This window comes from Xiphophorus couchianus, chromosome 17 (assembly GCF_001444195.1).
Source record: "Xiphophorus couchianus chromosome 17, X_couchianus-1.0, whole genome shotgun sequence".
Lineage (NCBI taxonomy): Eukaryota > Metazoa > Chordata > Actinopteri > Cyprinodontiformes > Poeciliidae > Xiphophorus > Xiphophorus couchianus.
The window spans coordinates 15,422,738-15,442,464 of NC_040244.1; the positions used below are offsets into that span (position 1 = coordinate 15,422,738).

Genomic DNA, 19,727 nt, shown 5'->3' on the forward strand with positions numbered 1-19,727 from the left:
ATAAAAACAAAACATTTTTGGCAATGCTGTAAGCCAAGATATTGACACTACTCCTTTTATCCTTTGATTGCAAGACAAATGTTAAAAAGTCTCTTTTTGTACTTTAGTACTTCCTGGAAACAGTGCGGGTGAGTGCAACATAATTCAGGGGAGCAAATCCCATCTCATTATTTGGGGGGACGATAAACAAGGAAATTTCTTAAACGTAATTTTGGGGGAGTCAGAAAAGTTACAGTGAATTGTAACGTGGTTTAAAAAGTTTTTAATGTGTTCAAGCTGCAGGAACAAAGATGACTAGTAAGTGTTAATGTACAACAAAAGTGTTTTTCTCAGTTAACAAACTGTTGAGACCCGTAGAGACTAAAATTAAAACAAACTAAAATCTAAATGTTGTGTATGAGTTTGGTTCAGTGTCACTGATCTAATCTCTGCTACACCTTCACAAAAATAAAGACTCTAAATAAAAACAAGCTTTAATGAGTGACTCCACTTAATAAAATTCCCCATAAATAGATTTATTGTAGTGGCTCTCAATACAAGTTATGTGTTATTTAAATGATAACTTGTTAAGTTGCTTTATGTTTAAACCTTTTCTGGTTTCCCCATGTCCTGGATGGCTGAGAACCTGGTAGGTGAATATCTGGGAAGTATTATAACTTCAACTTAACGCTCAAAGCACCAGGGATTTTATGGAAAAAATATTCAGATGTTATTGTGTGGTTCTAAAGGATCCTTCTTTTTTTTCCTGTCAGCTGCTCTACAAAGCCCCTCTGCTCTCAGCTTCCACCGAGCTGTCAGCTAGTGCTAACGCTCAGCTCTCCTGTTCCAAACTCTTCTTATTAATGTAAGAGTTGAAGGGCTAAATATAATTGAGATATTTTCTACCTTTAACAAAAAAAAGCTAAGTCTATCAAAACAATGTAACCAGTTTAGCTAGTTTTGATTTCAGGCATAACAAGGCAGTTTATCATGATTCAGCCAAAGTAATGAAATGAACAAACTGCAGTCTGATTTTTATTCATGTGTTTCTTCCTGTTGAGCAGTGAAAGCAAATAAAAATGTGTTACATGTCTTTTGCTTTGACTATTTACTTACTGGAGGGGATTTTCTTTGTGCTGCAGAGCCACAGCTAACAGTTAACAGTTAACTCCTCTCTGTATTGTTCAGCGCTGCTGCTGCTTCTCCCTCACTTTACGCCCAGGCACACACACCTGAGGAGAATTTATACAGAACAATTAACCTGACAGTCATGCTTTTGGACTTTGGGAGGAAGCCGGAGTACCTGGAGAGAACTCACCATGCACATGAAGAACATGCACACTCCATGCAGAAAGAAAGACGCCGGGCCGGGAATCGAACCCAGAGCCTTCTTACTGCAAGGCAACAGTGATAAAAAACTGTGCAGCCCTATTTTTATTTTTTTTCCAACTTTCTTTATTGAATTTTACAGCTTGAAATACATCAGTCATTAGCACAATAAAAACGCGCGGTAGTTATAGATAGAGAAAGAAGTTCAAGTTGATTTCTCCCAGAACCCAACCCACCCTGAACGCACCATATCCAGGTCTAAGCACAAGACAAACAGCCAGCAGAGATCCAATCCCTGCAGCAGCTTCTAGCAACACGACATACACACACATTCCACAGGAGGCAGAGGAAGAAACAAAGAAAGAAAAAATAATAATACTGATAATGAGTAAATAAATGAATATATATTTATACGTACATACTAGTAAATTAAACAAATATACAAATAAATTACAAATAGAGAATAGAAAAAAGATTCTAAGACGAAGAATATATATTGGTTAAAAACAAAAGAATTGGATATCGATGAGAAGGCCTGCAGATAATTTAATTTTCTTCTGAATCAGGTCTGTGCAGCCCTTTTTAAGTAATATTCAAATTTATTGAATATGATTGAAAATAATTAGTAAGGTAAGGTCGCGGCAGAGATCGACGGAGGCACAGAGAGGCGTCACGATGCCAGGACCGACAGAAACACCTTGATGCCAGGACTCATAGAGGGACAGAGAACCGTCTCAGGGCAAAGGTCGATGGAGGGACAGAGAGGCATCACAGGTCAGCAGCTGCTGAAAGTGACTAAAAAGTTACTTGTAATCTAACTTAGTTACTTTCCAAATCAAGTAATCAGTAATCTAAGTTACTTTTTCAAGGAGTAATCAGTAATCTGATTAGTTACTTTTTCAAAGTAACTATGCCATCACTGCCTTTGCGCATGCATGAAATATATTTTTCACTAAGCCTTCATTTCTGTATTAAAAGTGTTTTTTAATTAGTCTGACAAAACTCTGTTCTTAAATGTCTTGTTTTTATTAGCTGTAAGATGAGAGTGGTGCTGGTGCATCTGCAGTGGTGAATACAATACACACACACACACACACACACACTGAAGCCATACCTTCCAGCTAATGTTATTCATCTGTTTGTTGCAGATTGGACAGCTGCATCTCTGTCCTTCGGTTTCAAACCGTCCAGATGGTCAAAACCGCAGTGGAGCAAAAAGAGAGGAGCACATACTCAGAATGTTGGCCTCTCTACACCTACTTCCTGTTGCAGAGTTCAATTTCATGTTACTTTGTTGTTTTTCAGTCCTTGAAGGTCGAGCCAAAATGGATGGTGTCCCATCAAGAGTCTGAGCTCGAACCTCATTGGTTACACTGTACATTTTTATTGCATGATGTCTTTGAGTTTAGTTGAATTTGGTTCGTAAGGCACTTTGTGCAACAGGAGTTGCTACATAAACAAACTTGGTCTTGACATTTTGTCACATTATAACCTAAAGTTCTTATATGGGTTTTTTTTGTTGGATTTTAAGAGACAAAAATTTAGTAGTGCATAGTTGAGATTTTATAGTATGGCATCATTTTTATAGCATAGCTGAGTATTTCACATTTTCATTTTAACAATTTTCTTTTTAGAAATAAAAAAAGGCAAGGTGGTGTGAAGTTCATCTATTAATTACAACAAACTTGAACATAATTACACGTCAACCAGATAAAGTGAGCTTTGGTTTCCTTGACAGCTGGGATTTCAGCACCATCGTTAAACGTTGGACAGTGGTAAGAGTGGAGAAAGGGCGCCCTCTGGTGTCAAATATTTTGTTAGTAATGATTCATTTCTGTTTTTCCCACCATGTCCTGCTCTGCCCTGGGCTAATCTTAATTTCTCTAACTGGGCCTCTAACCTGTCAGCAGTTAGTCCGTTACGGAAAAACGTGAAATAAAAAGCACACATTCCAGTCACAACACAGGTAGAAACACTTTTTATTCACTGGTCAGTAGTTGGGTACAGAATGACCCAATCAGCTGACTGGGTTGGCATTACCATCACCGAACACTACAGAGTAAAACACCCTCCCACACTGTTAATGCATCATCAGGCATATTTACATTCACCATAACAACTAATTTAGCAACAAATGTGCCAAGATTCTTTGAAAACAATGTTAGCAATTATTAAGGAATGTTTCCTGAGAACTACATTAAAAAGGTTTGATGCAATTAAATGTTCCTAATCATCACTCAAGGAATGTCAAACATTAAACAAATCTCATGTTGAGAATGAAAGACATTGAGAGCAAAGGTTAATGTAGTTTTGACCCTGATCTCTTTCATTATTTCTTCACAGCTTCGTTGAAACGACTAACGAGACCAATATTGGAGTACCAGATTCATTTAGATTAAAAAGCACAAATCCATACATTTTCCAAAAAAATCCCCCATCAAAATGAGAAGAATCCTCAAATTCCCAGGCGCGGGTCAAAGTAAAGACCAGCTCTTCCTTGTTCCATCACTGCTTTAGGACGGGCAGCTCCCTGGGCTTGAAGAAGGCCTGAGCCATTCCCATGGCAAAGATATAAACCTTGGAGTCCACAATGATCTTCTCCCTCCGGATCAGGTCTGGGCAAGAAATCATAGTTAGCTACATTACCAGTAGCAGCTCAATAAATGTGTATATTAGATCAGTTTCACTCAAAAACTTATTTTACTTGCTTATTTATCTATGCTGTAACTGCGAAGTAATTTCCCTGCTGTGATGAATAAAGTACTTCTATTCTATTCTATATTCTATTTTATCAAGCTTTGAGGGCTAAAACAATTTAGCAGATTAATATGAAAATTTCTCGGCTCTATGCTAACTCAGTGAGATGAACTTGAACGTGTTTCATGACTTGGCCGAAGTCTTTTTTTTTTTTTTCGAAAACCTACCGTCGATTTTGCACTGGAACTCATCGAGCGGTAAAAGGATAACTTCGACAAACTCTGGAAGAGACGATGGAGGCCGGCGTGATGATTTGTGTGTCCAGGGAGGAAAAATGCATTTGTGAAGGAAAAAAGAAGGTGAAACTCACCTCCGTCGCCTGGAAGAGAGCAGAGGAGAGCCAGGTTAAGCCGCCCAGCTCTTTATAGTTTGAAACAGATTTTTAAATGGAGCTGAATTGCCGGAGGATGAGCTTAATGGGCCACTCCCGTTGCACGTTAACACAGGCAACGCTTTGCAGCAACTCAAAGCAGCTGCTTCTGTGTTTGGGATCGTATTTATGCCGACGACCAAATTTGAGTTGACTTTCGGACAGACGACGTCATATTTCCGTCAGTTGCTGTAGCAATAACTCATTTTATTTGTTTAGGTCATGTGGCAGCAGTAAGCCTAAAGTCCTCATTTTATGTTAACAGTTGATGTTCCCCCCACATGACGCTATGCATTATGGGTAAAGTCATTTTTTCTGTAAATCTCCAAGATCATTTAGAACTAACTGTTGCAGACTGATGTCGTGCTGCCATGTTTATATTTTGAATGAAAAGCTTCTTATTGGTCAGAAAAGTGCAAGAAGTCCTGTTATTATAGCAAATGTCTGACTTCCTGATAATTAACTCAGTATAGAAATTAAGAAGCACAACTTCTTGACTCTCAAAGGCAACAGCAAGATTCATTTTATACATCTCAGGTTAGATCTAAATATTAAGCTTCACACCAGCACCACCTACTGGTCAATTTTATTTAGATTTTTTTTATCTCTAGACTTGTACTAATGAAGAATTTTAATGGCAAATCTCTTGATTTTGTTTTCAGTTGTATTAGTAGAAAGCCTAGGAATGACAATAGAAAATAAATAAATATGTTCATTGACAATCCATGATTTAGGCCTAGAAATGTGAGAGAGTTCTCTGCAGAAAAACAACCAAACTGACCTAAAACAAGAAAAATAGTCTGGAAAATGTTAACCCACATTTTTTTCTCAAATTTAGACTTTTAACCAAATGTTAGATTGCAATTTATTTCAAAGCTGCACACTTTGAATATCAAGCACTTTCACGGACTTTATACACAATTCAACCTTGAAAACACCAAACTGAAATTCAAGTATTGTCAAGAATTCAGGAACCCGTTCGGAACCTGAAAAATGTGTGTATGTAGGGTTGGAGTTTTTGTTAAATTCAAACATATGTTTTGTTTTAGCAAGCACTTCAGTTTTTAAATTCCTTCTTCGATCACCTTAGAATTACATTTTTTCTTCATTTTTTGTCCTTTTCTATGAATTTAAGGGATTTTAAAACCCCTGGTCACATTTGTTTTCATATTTTTTGCAGAGGTTTCTTGTTCAAATGACATTTCATTCCATACATTTATTGTTTTGACTGAAGAAACTTTTGAATACGAGAGTTTCTGGGTTGTCTGTTTATGACTGTTTGACTATTTTGTGTGTGGACCAGTGTGTCCTCACCCAGCTGCTGTGTGGGGTTGATGTTCTCCACGTCGTCTCCGTTGATGTTGACCAGGACGATCTGGGTGGTGCAGTTGGACAGGCCGGGGTCCAGGCAGGTCACTGCAGTCACAACATGCAACCGTCATCCCACTCCCACCAGCTCCAGATAAGATAGAGGAGCTAATGCAATCAGATCCACATCACTGTGTAGAAATACCTGGAGTCACTCCCACCACTTCTCCTTTGTAGCCGGTTTCCTCCTTCAGTTCCCTCAGCGCAGCCACATCTGCCGTTTCCCCCTCATCGATCAGTCCTGAACACAGTCAGGACTGTGTTCACAGCCAGAAACATTCCAAACTTTACAGCATGGGACGGGGGACAGGTTAGTTAACGGGACAGATTTATTACAGAAGCCTAAAATGTGTGTGTGTGAAGGGGTGGAGGGGCGTTTAAGCATTTGGTTTCTTGGAACGGGACCTGCTGGAAACTCCAGGGTGTTGCCTCCCATTGGAGGACGGAACTGCTTCACCATGACGACGCAGTCTTTATGGAGCGTCCGCTTCAGCAGCGCGATGATTCCTACTCCGTCTGCCTCTGTGTTGGTCCTCCTGGTCGTCCGCTTCGCCGTCTCCCAGGTTCTTGGGAGTTGCAAAGGCAGATAGGAGGAAACACCATGAGCCACTGATTCACTTCTTAAAGGGACAGTAATATTTATTCTCCAGCCACATAGTGCCATTTTATAGCACAATCAAGTAACCATGTTACCTTAAGTTGTTATAGAAATGCTCTATGTATCAGATATAACTTAAAAGAAATTTCACATTGTAATTTAACGCCTTGAATTGGGTCTCTGTCTCTTTAAGAAACTCCGCCTCCAAGCAGTCATCAGTCATCACAACGCGGCTCCTCTATGAACGCTTTAACAGCGTTTTTACCAGCATTTCACTGAGAAGTAGCTCCTATAATGAGCTCAGCTGATGTGCAGTTCCACCAGGTGTTTGCTAATTGCTTCTGGCTAGTCTGAAGGAGCTGAGTGGGGGAGTCACTGGGAGGGCTGCTCTGTAAGGCAGAATCTCAGAAACCTGGAAACTGCAGCTTTCAGGAGGAGCTCTGTCTTGAAGGCGGAGTTAGCTCCACCCAGCCGTGCTACACAACTGAGTGGTTGCCATGGAGATGAAAGAGTTTCTCACATATTCCTGAAAGAAGCAAGGCAACACTCCTGGTATGTTTTCTGGTGAGGGAATAACACTATAACATGATGGAAAGCTTAAAAAAAAAGTCAATTTTACATAATAATGGCCCTTTAAAGAATATATATATGAAGGCTTGAGCGCCACCTGGTGTTTCCTGCAGGGTCCATGTATGTGGTCTGTTCCAGCTTTACCCATTTCCCTTCTGCCAACACCTGCAACACAAACAGTTGATAAGACAACGGGTGGAATGAACAGTTCGTTCTCATTTAACTCATTCAATGTTTTCCTCCATTACACTAAAAACAACCTGTTAGGATTTTATGAGACCGCCCTAACATTGTACGTAAACAATACCCGCTGGTAGCTCCACTATTGGATAATAGTCCTAATATCAGTCTGTTATACTTGTGTTTCTCTTTTAAGGGCAGAATCGCAAAAGGTGATCATTTGTGCAATGCAACATCATTTCAAAACTTTTTCATGAACTGAACTCCCTTAAGAATCACAGGACTTTATATGGATTAATAATGAGACTTTCTTAACTACCCATATCTAGTCTACTTGCAGTTTAGGAAAAAAGTACAAAAACGTATGAGTACCACCAAGAAATAATGTGAGCCAAGTTCATACTACTGGTTGCAAACTCTTCTCCATCTTGTAAAAATGCTAAATAACGGTGGCCCAACATATTGCCTGCTAGGCCACATGTACTGTCTGTCTTATCTGAAATTAAAACCAGCCTTTATCAGTTTCATTAACTTGCTGTGTCACATGACAAATTAATACAATTGTTTTAATGCTCAGCACTGCATAGAAATATTCCAGATCTTTGCGTAGCTCTGTATCAGGGCGAAATAACAAAAATGGTTTAACTGATGACATTTTTAAAAATTGTATTCAGCAGAATAATTGTCGCTCTTCTTGTTTTAAGCAGTTACATCTTGTTACACATTCTTGTTTAAAACTGGCTGATGGGGCTGTGGTAGCTGATCAATAATTGGGTTCCTCAAATCAAGTCCTGCCCAGGGCCCCAGTCAATCTCGGGTCAGCCCTGTTAGAATACATCTGGATGCTGGATATTAAGCGATTTTAATGGCCCTAACAAACATGAGACCCCAGACCCCCCAAAAAACCCTCTTATTTACAAAAACTTTCTAAAATGACTGGTAAGGAGTTTTCTAGTTTAAACATTCTTTTAAAAAATGTACTGCATTGATATACACAACTGTTAAAAGTAATTACAACTATTTCCTGTTTGTCCTATAGCATCAGAAAAACTCGACAAACCTCTTCTTTGATTATATGTGGTGTTGTTGTCACTTTAGGGTCCTCGGGATTGCTCATTTTCACTACAGGAAATGTAGGAACGTCCAGTCAGAAAGCCTGTACAAAATTAACCTACTGTTAATTACATGTGCAAGCAAAAGCTATAAGTTGTATTTTAAAGCTTGAAGACAGCCCTTAGTTACCCACTTAGCTGCAACACAACAAAAAATGCCAATTTGTCCCTGTTTTTTCAACATTATTCTGGTTCAGACCGGTTTTCTGTCCGTTAAACAGAAGCTGTAAGCTCTGTAGTTGAAAGTGGCCCAAGGCTTCGTAGTCTGCGTATTTTAAGCATTATATTTTCCTTTCAACTAAAAGAAATGAAACTTAACTCACGTGAAATCCCAGCCGTGCTTAACTAGCAGGGAAAAGAGGGTAAAGTTGTAGTGATGAGTCACTCTGACACCACTTCCTGTTGAAAGGAAAGCGTCACAGACGAGGTTTTCTGTTGTCTTATTTTATCTGATTTTTTTTTTTAAATAAAAAAAAATTCGTATAAAGATATAAGTTATAGCAAAAACATATTTGAACAATAATTTTTAAAGTGTTCTCAATTTTACTGAACCTTTTTGGTAGATAAATACAGCAGCACGTGCTTTGATGCTCTTTTAGATTAGTAAATGAAAACAGATAAAACCAAGAGAGGGATTGGATAATCATTTAAACCCTTCATTTTCTGTTTAAATCAAAGCTACTAACCATGGCAGCGACTCAGAAGAACATTTTTTCTTTTATCTGTTTTAAAAATATATACCAGATTTTTTTTGATTTTTTTATTTTCAATGTTAAAAAATGTAAATTTGCTACATACAGGACATAGTATCACCACCACAGCATGCTGCTGCCACCACTGTATCTCACTGTAGGTGTGTTGCTGTTGTTCAGTTTGTTCGTATATGCCATTTGTATGACACCTTGTGCAAACAAATTAAAGCAATAAAAATCTTTTTTGAGAATTTTTCCTCTAATTTATTTATAAGACGGAGCTTCTAGTTTCGCTGCAAATGCGATCTTCTTTGTAAAAAAAAAAAAAAAAAAAAAAAAAAAAGGAGTTTAAAAAGTTTAAAAATAAATCGTCACACTAATAAACGATCTATGTGCGTGTACGCACTCATTTTACGTCCTTGTGTGCATCTCCAAAATTGCTCCTCCGCGAGAAAGGAAAAGCTTTTCACGCAAAGCGCAGTTTTCTAAGTTAAATAAATATAAACTGTTGTATTTACACGATTGGGAACATTTTCTGATATTTTGAGACTGTAAACGAATTTTGGAGACCATGGCCATTTTAAAACGGTCTAAGTATCCGGAGGACATTTAGCGACGGACATGTTTCCTTCCCAGGATCTTACAGCATGAAGAAGGAGCAAGTTGTCCACTGTCAGTTCTCTGTTTGGTATCCGATCTTTAAGAAGCACACGATAAAAAGGTAAACGAAAACGGTTTAGTGGGAAAACAGGCTAGGAGCGCCTGTTTGTTTCTGCTGCTGTAAAACACGACTAACGTTAGCAACAAGACACATTTACACAGCTGTAACCTTGTTTAGTTGTTTGTGTTCTGAAATATTTGTCAGAGTCCAGCTGAGCTTAGATTCTCCTGAGCTCCCTCTGCTTTCATGATCTGTTTCTGATTCATTTCTGTCTCGTTTCCCAGTCTGATCCTTCCACTGCCTCAGAATGTAATAGACTATTTACTGGACGATGGGACACTGGTAATCTCTGGAAGGTATGAAAACACACACACACACACACACACACACACACACAAAATCTACAACCAGAAATAGAACAGTTCACGGAACACGGTACATGTTTTCATTAATGGCGTTGAGCTTTACTTGGACCTGCACAGAAATTAAAAATTTATCTCACAACCCGTTTTAACTTATGTTGTTTCTGATCCCCATTTGGACTTTTATCGAAAATGTGTTGTAGAAAATAATTATTTACATATTTATGCTTCCATAATCTATATTCTTAAATCTCCCTGTGATTGAAAACAGCTCATTTTGATATTTCTTTCTTCTTTAATAACCTTTAAAGAAGGTTAAACGTTCACTAAACATGTCGCAATAAGCAATTAATCGCATAAATTAAAATTAGTTCAGTAATTTCTTTCTGATTACTTTTTTTTTTTTTGACAAACTATTTTATTCACATAGACCTGATCAATTTTATTTTATTTTTTTCCCGTTGGGTGTGATTTTTATTTTCATTTAATGTGTTGCTTTCAGTTGTTGTGTTTTATTTTGCATATTTAAAATATCAGAATCAGCCTTTACTTTCATCGTACAGAAGCGCAAAGAAATTAGTTTCAGTTCAGCCCATCCAAAAAAGACAAATAACGTAAGACATGGTTAGACGGGTACTTTAGGCTGCAGCCATCGCCGGAAGAATATTTTCCTGTTCCAGTGTTACGTGCTGTTTAGAAAATTACAGATTATTCGTCTTTGAGAAGGTGAACTTTCATTATTATGCTATTATCAATATATTAGTTGAAAATGGTCTCAAAACGGCAACATTATGATTTACCGCAATCATTTTTGGGACAACAGCAACATTTGTTATCGTTTCGGGCCTGGAGTTCACTGATTGGAAGAAAGATCTGACAGTTCGTAGTTTCTGACAGGTTACTGACCGGTTAGAGTTCATCAAGCTAAAAATTGTTTTCTTTATCTGTACGTCTAGTTGTAGATCTATGCATGAACAATATATAGTGAGACGGTGGTGAGGTGTGCTGTAAGAGTGCTTCTTCAGCAAGTCACTTACGTGTTTCGCAGTGTTTACAGGTGAGGTCAGGCAGAGACCCTGGATTTTACTATTTACAGATGACATTGTGATGTACAGTATATGGACAGGAGGGGATGGCAGGAAGAGAACCTGGAGAAGTGTTAGTTTGCTGTGAAGAGAAGGAAAATGAAAGTCTGTAGAAGACAGAGGGTAACAGGTGGAACGTCGACGGGTTCTGGGCGCTGTGGCTCAGCCGTCTGGCGGTGGGCGGGGCTCGGAGTTTTATTCAAACCCTAAATTTTACACGAGCTCTCCTCCTCTTGTCTCCCCAGTGATCACAACTCTCAGCCGATACAAACCAACAACAGCGAGTCAGATGCTGAGGAAGACGTACAGGTAAGGTCACTTTGAGATTGGAGACTCAAACTTCACTCATCTCATCATCCGCTTGAGCCTGCGTTAGCTTGCTGGCAACACAGGAAAAGAGGTTAGCTTGTTAGCACTGTTACAAGTTAGCACAGAGTGTGCCCTGAGCTGAATGCGGTCTGCTAAAGTTTACCATGACTGAAAAATGAAGCATTAATCAGCACATTCTAAAACCTGGTGGTTTATCAAGGCAATTTCAGGTTCAGCTCAGGACTTTTGTTCACTTTGTACTGGAGCCGTCTCTGTCTCAACATTGGCTGGTCAATACAGATGGAAGCACCTCTTCTCAACCAATCAAATTCAAGGAGATGAAGAAACTATTCCATAAGCAGAGAAGAGTCTGTTCCTTTTATTTCCCAACAGAATGTCTGTCAGAAAGTCAACTTTTACAACAGCTCCCCCTGGTGGACCAAAGGTTGTTTTTTTTTTTACCTTACTCAGTGCAAAGGGCACTCTGAAATTTTCTGTGCATTTGGGAACATTAATTAGCACAATTGCACATTATTTTGGTATAAAAAAAGAGTAAATAAGCAGAATGTTAGGCTACTTAGTGCAGTTAATGGCTAACATTGAGGAAAGAAAGTAAAATAAGTATTCAGTCACATATGTTAGGTTTTATGTTTTGCTCTTTAAATTTGGACCATCTGGCCATTTTTCAGTGCGAATCTGCTCTAAGTGTGTCTGTCTGGGTTGGTCAAAATTTCCATTTAGATTTGGTGGACTGTATAAATGACTGTTATACACAATCACAGCAACATGCTGCCACCACATGTGTGAGTGTCTACTCCACAGACATTAAAATCTGATTTGTTTTCCTGCTAATTCTCACTCTCTCATAATTCTGTTGCTTCTCTACTCCCCTCTAGTGGTCGGATGATGAGACGACAGCGATAGCCACTGTAAGTAGTTCAGTGGCCGTGTCTTCTTGTTGGAATGTTCGTCTCATCCGGATGAAGGAACATGGAAGATTTTCTGGATTTATTTCACAGAAATGTTTTTAAGTTGAACTTATGTTGAAATGCTACTAGTGGAAAAAAAATAGTGTAGCATTGTGTACCTATTAACATGCCTACTGAGTGTACTGAGTACTTATGAGCGAAATAATTGTGATTCCTTTTCCAAGGCTCCCGAATTCCCAGAATTCGCTTCTACAGTGCTGGAGGCCATCAACGCCCTGGGTGGGTGTGTCTTCCCCAAACTCAACTGGAGCGCTCCGCGGGTAAAACACACACACACACAGGCGATTGAGTTTGCTGATGTGGCGAAGCGTCCGGTAGAGCCTCTGTCACCTGTGGCCTCTGACAGGACGCCAACTGGATCGCTCTGAACAGCTCGCTGGAGTGCCGCAGCCTCGGCGACGTCTTCCTGCTCTTCAAAAGCTCCGACTTCATCACGCACGACCTCACGCAGGCGTAAGCCCTGTTGTTCTTCCTATTGGAAAAGCATTACGAAATGAGTTTTTATATTTATGTAAATCTATGGGGCGGGGGGAAATTATACAGCCCCTGCATCTAAACTTTTTCTAAGCTGTATCAGAAATTAATCTGCTCTAAACCCCATTATTATTTTTATTTCTGCTTTAATTGGTTTTTTTTTTTGTTGTTTTCTTTTACAGTGGTTTCGTGTCCATCTTCCCCTGTGATCTTTCATAGATACACCTCTGGAAAAAATTAAGAGACCACTTAAGATGATCTATTTTTCTGATTTGACTTTTTATAGGCATGTGTTTGAGTAAGATGTACATTTTTCTTTTATCCTATGAACTGCTGACAACACGTCTCCCAAATTCCGAGCAAAAATTTCTGATTTATTTGCACAAAATGCGAAATGGTCAAAATAACGAAGAAGATGCAGCGCTTTCAGACCTCAACTAATGCAAAGAAAACACGCTAATATTCATTTAGAAACAATAAAACTATTGTCTTAACTTAGGAAGAGTTCAGACATCAATATTTGGTGGAATAACCAGGAGGTTTTCAGTGGGGTTCAGTGCAGTGGGCTCGTCATTTTTTTCAGAGCTGTATATTCAGCTGTTAGTGGTAGTTATACCAATTTAATATATTTTTCCTAAGTGTACTAGTTATGGAGATATTTAAGATATGTTGTCTAGAAAAGATTATTTAAATGTGAAATAGTCGTCATTTGTTTTGCATGTTTTTATATTATATACTGCTGTTCTGCTGAATAAAAAGTTGCAAAAAAAAAGAAAAAAATACCACACAGCTGTGCACCTTGGCAACCCTCAGAACCTACCGGAAGCTATGGGGACTGGAAACAACGGCATAACATAAGTGGAAAAAGCTGAAATATGAATTTTATGAATCCTTTTCATAGGAAATCAATGTAAAGTGAAGACCACTGCTAGCTAAAGCGCTAACTAGCTTTGGTGCGATTTGCTTTGCAGGTTCCTCCAGTGCAGCGACCAGGACTCTCCAGATCCAGTCATCAGTTACGAGGTACTTCATTCTTCATTTGGAAATATGTTTTGATATTGCAGCTTCAGTGTATTCATATGGAGAAGGCTTTTTTTCATACACGCTAAACATTTAAAGCAGCAGGTTGATTTAAAAAACAAATCACGTCTGAAAAGTGAGAAAAAAAACAACATTTTCTAACATTTGTTGTCAGGGTTATAAATGGCCCAACATTAAAAGTCCTGATCAGATTCTTAATTGTGCTTAAATACAGAAGCACAGAGAAAATTCTACTCCATCATTTTTATTCATTTTTGTGTCATTATTGACAAAAATTCTATATTTCAGAGGAACTTGAATGTAGCATGAATGAGAAGCTAGAAGCTAGTTTGGCGACCAGTTGGTATATATTTATGAAGAACCATAAATGTCAACCGCGCCGTCATATTTAATTCTGATTAGCTAGTATTTTTGAATTAAGGCTGAAACGATTAATCTCGATTAATCGTTCAAAAGAAAATAAAAATAAAAGAATTGTCAGCTAATTTACCAATTAATCACTAACTGAAGTATACAGGCTCAAAAGAAATTGTATTTGCTGAAAGAACAACACAGAGAAGCACGAAAAATATACACATTTCTTTAAGATTTAAAAAATTATTTTCTGTAAATATTTTCTACCCAGAACTTCTCAAGTGGGATAGTTTTAGCTTCACATGATTAAAAATTTCTAAATAAGAAAAAGGAAAAAAACTCCTAATTAATCAGTTAATTAAAAAAAATCCACAGACTAACTCTACACTGTATTGATAAGTCACGCAGAAAGGACTGAGCTCTTCACAGGCTACAAATGATGTTTATATGCAACATATTTATATTCGTTAGACTTAAGTGACTACAAGAAAAAATCTGCAGAATGTACAAATTTTGTTTTCTCCGATTAATCGTCAGAATAATCGATTACTAAAATAATCGTTAGTTGCATCCCCGGTTTAGATGGTAACGGTTGGTGTCCTTGTCCTCAGCTGGTGTTGAGGAAGTGGGCGGAGCTAATTCCCGGCGGAGAGTTTCGCTGCTTCGTCAAAGAAAACAAACTGATTGGTAAGAAACAAACCCTCGCGCTCATAACTGCAGCGTGTGGCAGACGCTTTGGCGCTCTACGAGGAAAAAAATCTGAATCAAAAGCATAAGTAGAAAGCGCCTCCTGCCGAAGCGCCTGCGAAAACGGGCCGAGTTTGAGCCTTGCCCTGTGTTCGGCGGGCTAATTATAAAATCCAATTTGAGCTGCGCTCACTGGCGTGTGTCTGCGCGATCCGGCAGCCGTCTCCCAGAGGGACCACACACAGTACTACCAGCACATCCTGAAGCAGGAGCAGCACATCTCCCAGGCCATCCAGGACTTCTTCAGCCAGCACGTTCAGTACCGCTTCCTGGACGAAGACTGTGAGTCATCATTTATTCACCATGTAACAAATGAGCTAATTATGTGACTGGAAAGGGGAGGTTAATGAGTCTGGGTTCTTTCCTGTGTTGAAATTTTAATATTTCATCTCAAACGATTCCTTTGTTGTGTGAAAGTCAAGAAAACAGTGAAATAATGTCTCTGTCTTTTTTTTCTCTTCTCATTTCCAGTTGTGTTTGACGTGTACAGAGACAGCCAGGTAACTCGTTTATCTACTTCAGAAGACCTGTTGGACTCTTCCATATTTTGTCAAGAAAAAAAACACAAACTTTGAGTTTTAAAAAGGTTTTCTGTGTTAGATTAACGAAGAGCAGCACCTAGTTGTACGCTGGAGGCTTTGCCCTCGATGCTGCTGAATAAAATTCGTTCAGGGCAAAAAGATTGCCCTTTTTATATAAACGCCTGCTATGGAAGAAAAAGTTTGATGGTTAAATGAAAAACTGTACGTTTTAATTCTGTTTTTAGGTTTAACAACACAAAAAACCAACAAAAAAAAGAAACTGTACAGTATTTTTTTTTTGCCCCCTAAATTCTGTATTTATGGAAAACAAAAACACTAAAATTTCAGCCAGAGAGCTACAGTGGAAGGGTTTTAGAGATGCATACCTCATATTTTAATTGTTTTTCATTTTCTTTGTGTTTATTTTGGATAGCTGAAATGTCTTCCAGGTCCAGCGGTCAGCATTCTTGTACAAAATCAAAGTTTATTGAAATTTGAGAGTCAAAACAACAATATTATGGTTTATCATGATCATTTTCACCCTTTTCAGATGTAAATTTTCAAAACAACGTATTGTCTACCTGCTGATTCACTGTTTGAAACTTGGCCTGAATTCTTTTTGCATATAAAACACCAGTAGTGGTTGTAATGCAACTAAAGCTGAACAGAAAGCTTAAGCAACAGGTTTAGTTTTTTTTCTTCTTTTTGCAGGGCAGGGTGTGGCTCATCGACCTGAACCCATTCGGAGAGGTGACCGACTCGCTGCTGTTCAGCTGGGACGAGCTGATGTCTGGAGAAGTCGTCGACCATCAGCAGCAGGTCAGCAAACCCGGTTTTTACCCAAAGCGCACTGCTTTCGCGACCCGACCCGGATCCCTCCGTGACGGCTGGTTTGTGTGGCAGGACGGCCCGGCGTTCCGCTACACCACCAGCGAGGTGACGGTGCAGCCCAGTCCGTGTCTGAGCTACAGAATACCGCGGGACTTCGTGGACCTGTCCGCCGGAGAGGACGCCTACAAGCTCATCGACTTTCTGAAACTGGTGGGTTCTGGTGTCTGCACGTTAGAAAACGCGACAGATAAGAATTTAAAAGCAGTTTCCAAACTAGCTAAAAAAATTGCTTGTACACCAGTACAGTATTGGGCAGGTGCTGATGCTAAAGTGCTAATCCATTAACCTGCTAACTTGAATTCAAATTATATCTGCCCTTGAAAGACTACAACCCTCAAGCACCAATTTAATTTTGATATTCTAATTTACATGTTCTGTGACGTCCTTAAATATCGTATTCACGTTTATATCTTGTTCTCTACAGCCTGTGTTTTATTTTGTTCCTTTGTGCTTGTTGCTAGAAATTAAGTTATAGGGGGGGAAAAAACAAAACGTGAGGAGAAGAAATGGGACTGTTGCACAAACAGTCTACACCCACTTCAAAATAAGAGCAGAAATATAAACGTCTGACTGCTGGAGGAATTCAAAACGGCCAAGAAAATTTTGTGTTTTGGAATTTATTTGGAAAAATTAATTAAGCTAAACGCACTAAAAGTTTTCAAAATTAGCAAAAGTTCTAGGCAAAACAAATTTGCTCCATTATTAGCATATTAGCACAAGTGTGCCAACCTCTGCCCAAAAAGAACCATAGCAACTGATTATATCTCAGATTTTTAGTGATTTTAAAATTATTTGGAACTACCGTATTTTCCGCACTATAAGGCGCACCACATTATAAGGCGCATCTTCAATGAATGGCCTATTTTAAAACTTTTTTCATATATAAGGCGCACCGCATTATAAGGCGCATAGAATAGAGGCTACAGTAGAGGCTGGGGTTACGTTATGCATCCATTAGATGGAACTGCAATAAAGGGGATGTCAACAAAACAGTCAGATAGGTCAGTCAAACTTTATTAATAAATTACAAACGAGCGTTCTGAAAACTCTGTTCATTCCCAAAATGAATAAACAGCTGTTGCTTCCTCCACTTCCGCACCATTGATTCGTTCATGTTAAATTCTCTGGCTGCTGCTCTATTCCCGTGTTCTACTGTGTGACTGATCGCCTTGAGTTTAAACTCTGCGTCGTAAGCGTCTCTTAATAGGAGCCATTTTGGGGTCTTTACACAAAACCCAGCATGCACCGCGCACTTCTTCTTCTACGGGGGAAATGAAGTTGGTGGCTGCTTACCGTAGTTGCGAGACCTGTTGTGGCTCAATATTGGTCCATATATAAGGCGCACTGTCGGCTTTTCAGAAAATTGAAGGTTTTTAGGTGCGCCTTATAGTGCGGAAAATACGGTATATTATTATTTATTTTTTTTAACTGTATCTTTTTTTTTTCTCGATTGTGAAAAACAAAATAGCTTACCACCAGGTTGGGCTGTTTCTTAAACATCTGCTCTGTACAAGGCCTGGCGTCCAATAAAGTTTCATTCAAATCTTCTGCTTTCTACTTTGTTCAGACGAAGAGCCAGCAGGAGGAATCCGAAGAGGAGGAGGAGAATCCTCCCCAGTGATGTCAGCTTTTTGTATAACGTGTGTGAAGAGACTCGTTTCCCCGCTGTCATTTATTTTTACACCGTTTTCTTGTCCTCACGCTGTTCTGTACCACGTCTTCTGAACCAAGTCACAGCTGAGAAACAGAACTTACGTTACCGAATCATGCTAGCAACTCCTGGAGATCATATTTTCCTGTCAGGTTTTTCCCCTCCTCTGTAACTGCGGAGGGTCTGACTTGCCTGCTTTTAGATATAGAAATAAGTGCATGTAGAAGTTATGAACAGTTAATGTGGAAAAATGTAGGACACCCCAATAAACATTGACTTCTTCACATATTTGATTTTTTTGTTATCTCTGGGAGAGAAAGTGATTTTCATGGGCATAAACATTAAAAATTAATGTCTTAAAATCTTGTTTTACTCGTTATATATGTACTTCTTAGGTAAGTTAGGACACCCCTATGAGATACACATTTGACTTGGCCCAGAAAGTTTTCTTTTATTATTATTCTTTGTTTTTATTCATGCTAGCATTTTAGACATATCTCTCCAAAGAACATGTCCAAACAATTAGGAAATGGTATGCCTTTCTTTTAAAAAAGAAAACAATTGACCAGTTTGTCAAATAATATAGTAATTTATGGAAACTAAGTACGCTAAATGTTCTCAGAGTTAGCAAAAAGAGTTGAATGCTAAAATTTTCATACCTGTCAAGTGTCCTGTTTTGGCCGGGAAACTCCCGTTTTTTACTCCCCTTTCCTGCTGTGCTCCAGTATTATCATAACCCCCTGCACCTCGCCACTTACATTACTTTCCAACTGACTGTGACAGTAGCATCGTATTCTCAATCCAAATCTTGACAGGTATGCGCTAAGTTAGCTCAGCTATTAGCAGAAGTGTTCCCACCTCTGTGTCATTTTTTGACTACTTCATGGCAATAATTTAGGGGGAGCTAAGTGCGCTAAATGTTTCCAGACTTAGCAAAAGTGCTAAATGCTAAATTAGCTCTGTTATATGTGGATTCGGGGAAGTGTGTCCCAGTCTGCCAAAAAGAAACCATAACTGATTATTTCTCAGCTTTTGGTGATTTTAAAATGATTTGGAACTACTTTGACTGCTGCCTCTTTTTTCCTCACTGTGAAAAACAAAGTAGGCTAACTAGTAAAGATGCTACAATGGTGGTAAGTTTGAGTGTCCTCATGTAGACCATTTTCTGTCCAATGAGATGGCTGATTTATACACTTTGAAACCATTACCTCCTTCTGCTGCAGTCTTCTGTCACTTCTACAGTCAGGGGCAGCAAGCTAAATGTCTGAGGTGGAAATGAAAGCAGGGAAGAATTTACTCCTGACCAAATATTGTCAGTATTCTGTTGGCTATCTGCAGTGATGTTCTGCATTTTAAAATGAACCAGAGCATGTTCGCCTGTTTACCATTAAAACCTCTCAGTCACTTAGTCGTGTGTAATTTATAATCATTTATCTCTGCTCCTGCACCTCTAAATTTCCTTTTGACATACTCCTTGATCCCAGCTGCCTCTGGGGCGCTCTCGGTCAAGTCCCGAATCCCGATTCTTCCCATCATGCATTGCTGTGGACACAAGCTCCAAAAAAGAAATAAATACATACTGTATATCACCCCCTCCCATTAAACTTCTTGTCATATTGACCGGCTGTCGGTCCAGCGGGCGCACTAAACAAGCAAATAAGAAATTGATTTGGCTTTTTATGTAACA

General features: G+C 38.9%; 2 protein-coding genes across 3 annotated transcripts; one reads left to right on the forward strand and one right to left on the reverse strand.

The window, feature by feature from the left end:
• Positions 1-3,270: 3,270 nt before the first annotated feature.
• Positions 3,271-8,679, reverse strand: nudt5 (nudix (nucleoside diphosphate linked moiety X)-type motif 5). The gene is made up of 9 exons (XM_028044125.1): positions 8,587-8,679; positions 8,212-8,307; positions 7,069-7,136; positions 6,209-6,369; positions 5,949-6,044; positions 5,750-5,851; positions 4,376-4,384; positions 4,233-4,286; positions 3,271-3,923 (listed from the first exon to the last, which is right to left on the reverse strand). The coding sequence occupies exons 2-9, from the start codon at positions 8,266-8,268 to the stop codon at positions 3,814-3,816; spliced, it is 657 nt and encodes a 218-aa protein (XP_027899926.1). The 5' UTR covers positions 8,269-8,307; positions 8,587-8,679; the 3' UTR covers positions 3,271-3,813.
• An 840-nt stretch (positions 8,680-9,519) lies between these two features.
• On the forward strand, positions 9,520-19,100 carry cdc123 (cell division cycle 123 homolog (S. cerevisiae)). 2 transcript variants are annotated; one of them, XM_028044111.1, is made up of 13 exons: positions 9,520-9,676; positions 9,901-9,972; positions 11,309-11,372; positions 12,269-12,301; positions 12,526-12,621; positions 12,708-12,814; positions 13,807-13,858; positions 14,842-14,917; positions 15,137-15,259; positions 15,449-15,477; positions 16,210-16,317; positions 16,402-16,539; positions 17,957-19,100. In XM_028044111.1, the coding sequence occupies exons 1-13, from the start codon at positions 9,603-9,605 to the stop codon at positions 18,008-18,010; spliced, it is 1,026 nt and encodes a 341-aa protein (XP_027899912.1). In that variant the 5' UTR covers positions 9,520-9,602; the 3' UTR covers positions 18,011-19,100. The 2 variants fall into 2 exon arrangements, with proteins under 2 accessions (XP_027899912.1, XP_027899911.1); XM_028044110.1 differs by having other exon boundaries at positions 16,210-16,539.
• The last annotated feature ends 627 nt before the right edge of the window (positions 19,101-19,727 follow it).

What these genes read in the sequence shown, in the direction of transcription:
- cdc123 (XM_028044110.1), top strand. Translation starts at nt 9,603, where the DNA reads ATGAAGAAGGAGCAAGTTGTCCACTGTCAGTTCTCTGTTTGGTATCCG. An exon ending in AGACGACAGCGATAGCCACT is followed by an intron (nt 12,302 to 12,525) that starts GTAAGTAGTTCA and finishes TCCTTTTCCAAG; the next exon opens with GCTCCCGAATTCCCAGAATT. An exon ending in ACGTGTACAGAGACAGCCAG is followed by an intron (nt 15,478 to 16,209) that starts GTAACTCGTTTA and finishes TTCTTTTTGCAG; the next exon opens with GGCAGGGTGTGGCTCATCGA.
- nudt5 (XM_028044125.1), bottom strand. Translation starts at nt 8,268, where the DNA reads ATGAGCAATCCCGAGGACCCTAAAGTGACAACAACACCACATATAATC. An exon ending in CACATATAATCAAAGAAGAG is followed by an intron (nt 7,137 to 8,211) that starts GTTTGTCGAGTT and finishes TTTGTGTTGCAG; the next exon opens with GTGTTGGCAGAAGGGAAATG. An exon ending in GACCCTGCAGGAAACACCAG is followed by an intron (nt 6,370 to 7,068) that starts GTGGCGCTCAAG and finishes GCAACTCCCAAG; the next exon opens with AACCTGGGAGACGGCGAAGC.